Source organism: Quercus robur, chromosome 8, assembly GCF_932294415.1.
Source record: "Quercus robur chromosome 8, dhQueRobu3.1, whole genome shotgun sequence".
NCBI lineage: Eukaryota > Viridiplantae > Streptophyta > Magnoliopsida > Fagales > Fagaceae > Quercus > Quercus robur.
In genome coordinates, this window is record NC_065541.1 from 1122261 (window position 1) to 1128392 (window position 6132).

Consider the following 6132-nt stretch of genomic DNA (forward strand, 5'->3'; position numbering starts at 1 on the left):
TGAAAATTAAAGTGACATGATTAAGTTTAAAAGATCACTAACCATTAATACTCAGATAGGATTTCATCTTCTAGGGGTTTTCCCTCATATCAATAAATAGAGAGGAAAAGGGGTATGAACTAAAATTCCTAAATTGACAACAAACCATAATTGAAGAGAATATTAGAAAAAGAAATTAATACCTTTGCTGTGATGAAATTAGAGTCTCTACATTGTGAAAAATTCCACTTCATCTATGCAAAGAAACTGAATGATTTAAATCCAAAGAGATGAATTAAAAAAAAATATAAATGAAAACATTTAATAAGTCACATCAGAATCCTATTTTCTAAGCCCTAATTTCTGAATTTAAATCTAGAACCAAAGCCAACTAAAATTGTATAAAATTTGAAAACGTATAACAAATCTAATTTAGAGAAAGAATGGGAACCCATCGGAGGTGTTGTTTATGGGTGGAGGAAGTTTTTTTATCAGAGAAAGAGTAGGAACCCATCAGCGACGGTGTTTATGGGCAGAGGAGATTACTTTTTGAGAAGAATTAGGCCACAACCCAAAAATCAAAGAGAATGGTGAAGGACCCTCAAAATCAAATTGCCATCTCTATCTCGGAGTTTCGCGGTTCTGTGTTTTTTTTTTTTATGATGCGGTTTTTTTTTTTTTTTTTTTTTTTTTTTTTTTTTTTTTGTAGAATAGAATATGTTTGAGAGCTTTTTGTGTTATTTATAGTTAAAACTTAAAAGGTGTTTTGAAACAAAACTGAACTAAACTGTAAGTTAAGATCCCGAAAAGACACAACTTATGATGTTTTTAATGGTAGACGTGGCATTAATTTATGTAGCCATGTCGTGCAATGAGATGCGGTCAACAAAAAGTCAAACGTTTTAGCTATTAGCTATTATGTAATAATAATAATAATAATAATAATAATAATAATAATAATAATAATAGGTACTATTTTATTTTTGTTTGGAGTCTAGAATGTTTGCTAATGCACAATTGAGTAAAGAACTATATATTTGTTACTGGACGATTTGATCTTAGATGCCGATTTGGTGCAATGGAGATCAAAATGTCAGTCTCCCCTTCCTCCAGTAGGAATCTTATATTTTTCTCATAGAAAAAGGTTTCTTACTCTTTTGAAAACGCAAAAATATAATCAAAATGTTACTGTCTACTTAATTTCTAATTGTAAAATCTGAAAATGTTAAAATCTGCAGTAATCATTAAGATGTTATAATTCTAGATATTAATTTATGGTTAAAAGAATACTTCAACTTGCTCATCATTAGGCCACTGGTGTAGCCCTCCAATGGCCATACCTACTATTTGGTCTTTGATTCCATTGCCATGATAAGTCACTAGTTCCTTGCTTTCGTTAAGGGTTTGTTTGGTTAGAGAGGTGGAAAAGTGAAAAGATAGAAAATGGTGAAATGATAGAAAATATTTTAATTTCTCTCATTTTTGTTTAATTAGGAGTGGAAAAGTGAAGGGATGGAAAAAGTGAGTTTGTATAAATTTACTCATATACCATTGTTAAAAAATGATGGCCAATTAAGACAAAAAAGTGACCCAAAAAAAAAAAAAACAATTACCCAATTTATTAAAAAATAAAAATCAAGTAAAAAAAAAATCATGTCTAGTTAAACAAAGAAAAACAAAAACAAAAAAGAAAAACTTTTTGAAATAAAATAAAAGAAGAAGAAGGCAACGCATAGGAAATCCAAAAAAAAGAAGATGGAATTGGACAAATTGCCCATGTGCAAGTGCACATGGACATTTTTTTCTATTAAGTAGTCTCATTTTCTCCTTTCAGTTTTCTCTCCAATTTGGAGATAAAACTTTTTGGTAAGCCCAGGGAGAAAACATCTAGACCCCACAATTTATTTTCCTTCTTCTCCACTCAACCAAATATACTCCAAAAAGTTTTCCTTCAAATTTTCTCTCCAAAGTTTTTTGGTAAGCCCAGGGAGAAAACATCTAGACCCCACAATTTATTTTCTTTCCTCTCCACTCAACCAAACATACTCCAAAAAGTTTTCCTTCAAATTTTCTCTCCAAAGTTTTCCATTCACCTTATTTCACCTCCAAACAAACACACCCTAAGGTTGGACATGGGCTCAAGTTAGGCCATTAGGCAAAAGCACATAATTTTTTATTTCTTTTCTAACACTACTTGTTTAGTTAATTTTTTTTTACCCTTTGATTGAAATGCTCAAGCGTTTTATTTGGTAGAGAATATCTGAACAAAGTTTGAGAGGACTAGTCAATTAGACTTTTGTCATTTATTTTTAGCAAAAATACCAATTTGGTCCATATATTTTGGTAACAGTCAATTTGGTCTATATTATTTTAAACTTGCAGTCAATTCAATTCTTATTATTAATTCACTAGGGACATGAATTAATGGTAAGGACCAAATTGACTACATTAGTTTCAAATTGTTCTAAAACAACGTTCTAGGATTGGCTCTTTAGCTTCAAACCATTCTGATCAAAGTGCTTAGGCGAAATGGTTGAAGTAGCGTGGTTAGTAGCATATTGTAAATATCTCTAAAAAAAGAGTTGGTGATAATTAGATTAGGATTTTCTGTCTTTGTAGCACACAAAAATAACTCTTTAAAATATCTTCTGAGTCGTGCTATAATATGACCTTTAATTTATTCGCTTGCATGTAGGGAAGGAAAAACCAAGAAAACATTCACTTAGTTAAAAAACGTCAAATTTAGCTTTCCTGTTTTTTGATCGATCAAGCCATTTCAAGAATTTGCTTTTGATTGATTGAGCTGTGATTAAAATTTAAAAGGCCGTTGAAGACTGTATTGTTTGATCAATTAAGTGTTAGGGCAGTCAAAATTTTTAAATTTTGTCTTCTTTGACGTGCATCTTGAACATTACAACTTGAACTTCGACAACACATTACATACTCTATTGAACTCTTAACTTTCCACTTTGTCACCAAAATTAGTGTGCCTTTTATTGCTTTTACTATTATTGTTTTAGAATTGGTGATTGATTACTGTGGTTGAATTACTTATTGGAATACACATAAATTATTTAATTAATACCAACTAATCCACTGCATAAATAATTTGGGGTTTAAGATTTTCCTAAAATGTTTTCATGGTTTATATAAAATAAGCCAAAATGGTGAAAAGCATTTTCTATGAGAATTAGGAGTAGTTTTCTACCATTTCCTTATGGCCTCCCCCATTCATTTTTTCTTGCTCCTAAAACCATCACCATCACCACTGCCACCTTCACCACCTTCACCACAACCATCGCTAATTCTATCACTACCACCACTACTATCTTTGAGGCCACTACCATTAGTACGCTCACCTAAACCAGCATTAAGTCTATATGAAATATTAATGATTTTTAAGCGTATTAAATGATGTATATAAAACGGTTTTTTCAAGGTCATATTCAGATTCGCGACAATAAAAATTAAAACTAGTCACTCTTTTAGGAATTTTTTTTTTCAAGGAAAATGTTTTCCACGAAACAAAGAAACAAAAGAAAGCTTTTGAGAGAATACAATTATCATTTCTTGTCAAAAGAAATACAAAAATTAATTTGAAATTACAAGGGAAAATGGAATTGAATTTGAAATCTCCAGCATTTCACCTCCCCTAGTGTGGATTGTATCATTTTTATGCATCATGTTCTTAAGCAAATAACATCATCAATTATAACATAATGTAGATTTTCTCTTTATTAATGTAGGAATCTATTTTCTTAACATTCAACTCCCCTCTATGAAACGATTACCTCATGAAACTCCCACCTTCTCTCATTCAATTAATCTAATTATTCACATTAATTAAAAAGAAAATCATAATTATTATATTGATAAATATTTCATTCATTCATTTAATATTAAATTGCACCAACACACTAATTCATCAAATATGGATCTTCATTAATTCTCTGCTGGTAGTTCTCAAATTCTTGCATTGCCTCGTAGATGGTATCTATTCCTTCATTGTAGCATGATTGAGATGCACTAAATCCTCCATTTGCCAAGGATTCTGGATAGTTACTCTGGACGTAGGTATTGTCCAATATAAAGGGTTCAGTCCAAAAGTCACTAAACGATTGTTCAAGTGTTTCCAATGTAGCGAGACTATCTTCTGCAGTCCAATTTATGCCAGATAAAGGCGCATTATCAAAGCTCAAGTATGAGAATTCACTAGAAGATGTTTCTAGGGGTAATTGGGAGCTCTCCTGAACTTGATAAGAGGGAGAACTGCTTACAAAACTGTCAGTTTTTGTTTTTCTTGCTATATCAGCGTCATGTTGGTAAGCTTCATTGGATAGCATTTTCATCTTTGATGTTGTAGGAATTTTCTTGGTGCGCTTCTTCAGGTGGGCATGCCAATGGTTTTTTATATCATTATCTGATCTCCCTGGCAAGCTTGCTGCAATCATAGACCATCTACAAAGAAAAATACATGGGGTTTATATAGAGGTTTTTTTTTTTTTTTTTGTTTTGTTGTTTTTTTTTTTTTTTTTTTTTTTTTTTTTTTTTTTTTTTTTTGTTTCTTCTATTCGATGAATGAGAAGATTGTATTGCATCAAATGTCTAGAGTACAAAGTTCAAGAAACAGCACCTATTAGCAGAACTGGTACACCAGTATATACACCAAATCTAACTCAATTTCAAAAGTTTATATGTTGTTACATTACTATATATTTATATTCACATATTTAAGCTCATTGAAAAATTCATTTTGAATCATTTCAAAGAGAAACTGACTAATTATGGTGACATATCTTGGTTACTTACAGACGCATTTAATGCAGACATAAGATGCTTATGAGTATGAGTATTCACCATGCCAACATGTTTTCGTTGAATTCTTCAAAATGACTGGCATGCGTGAAGTAGGTTATGCTCATAAATATTTGTTATCAAGTATGAAAACATGCAAACAAGAAAAAGCGCATGGAAAGAAGGGGAGATTTTGTAAATAAATTTATGTTCCTCCAAATTCTTGTTGAAGAATTTCGAAGTTTTAAGTCCTTACTTATTGCCTAGTTCTTCATGCAATTTGATGATCATAAGCTCTTCTTCTTCTGTGTAGTTTCCTCGTTTTACATTTGGCTGGAGGTAGTTCATCCATCGCAGTCTGCAACTCTTCCCACACCTTGATAAACCTGTAATCAATGTATAACAAAAAAGGTTGGTTAACATGAAGTACTGTAATGCCACAGGATTCCAATTTATTCTTTTATATTTGGATTTTCCCAGGAAAGAAAAGTATGACAGAAAATGGAAGACAATCTTGATAGTCAATAAGGGCAAATCATGCATAAAAATGAACAATAAAAGTAAAGGAAAAGGTTGTCATAAAAATTAGAACTAACAGTGATTAAACAGTGTTTTCATTTTTTAGTATAATTTGAGAGAAGCCGAGGAATTAGACAGCCTTAATTATCTAGACATTTCATGAGGCAGTTAACATGGTTAACCACTAATGATACATTTCTCTTTCTCCTATATAAAAAGAATAAATAAATAAATAAATAATACAAATGTCCTTCTTGGATTGGTTTCTATCAGCTTCAAAGAGTTTCTTAATTACCTGCAAATTTGGGAAGTTCTCGCCAAATCCCGTGACCAAATCTCTGAATATAAGACCTTAGTTTATTATCTTCTTCCACACTCCATGCACCTTTCTTTAGTCCATTTTTATCATAGAAGGGTGCTCTCACCATCTCTCTCTAATTATAAATTTAGGTCAAGTGATTCCCTAGCTCTAAGTAGCATATTTATACAAAAAAATTGAGTTGAAAAATGTTCAATAACTACTGCCTTGAAGATCGACCTATCATATGTTTGGTCAAGATAATAATAATAATAAATAAATAAATAAATAAATAAAGCAGTCGCCCAAAATGAAGTTGCCAAGAAAGGGGCTTTTGATTCCATGAATGAAACACTCTTTAGAAACCACCTGTGGCGAATTTTTACCATTATTTCTTTGACAATAAACCATGTATCGCTGCACGTTGTCGACGTCATGGCTCTGATCTACATGCATCTTGTGGCGAGTCATCAGATTTGGTTTTCAGTCTAAAACATCTATCAAAATAATTTGCTGAAAATTAAAAATCGAAAACTGAAAAT

The 6132-nt window shown here is 31.4% G+C and overlaps 1 protein-coding gene across 1 annotated transcript; it reads right to left on the minus strand.

Annotated features, from left to right (window-relative positions):
* Positions 1–3896: 3896 nt before the first annotated feature.
* Positions 3897–5720, minus strand: LOC126694018 (transcription factor MYB10-like). Its single transcript, XM_050390047.1, has 3 exons — positions 5588–5720; positions 5030–5159; positions 3897–4437 (listed from the first exon to the last, which is right to left on the minus strand). Exons 1-3 carry the CDS (start codon positions 5718–5720, stop codon positions 3897–3899), a joined length of 804 nt encoding a protein of 267 aa, XP_050246004.1.
* Positions 5721–6132: the final 412 nt, after the last annotated feature.

What these genes read in the sequence shown, in the direction of transcription:
- LOC126694018 (XM_050390047.1), bottom strand. Translation starts at nt 5,720, where the DNA reads ATGGTGAGAGCACCCTTCTATGATAAAAATGGACTAAAGAAAGGTGCA. An exon ending in AGAACTTCCCAAATTTGCAG is followed by an intron (nt 5,160 to 5,587) that starts GTAATTAAGAAA and finishes CATTGATTACAG; the next exon opens with GTTTATCAAGGTGTGGGAAG. An exon ending in CATGAAGAACTAGGCAATAA is followed by an intron (nt 4,438 to 5,029) that starts GTAAGGACTTAA and finishes TTTTCTTTGTAG; the next exon opens with ATGGTCTATGATTGCAGCAA.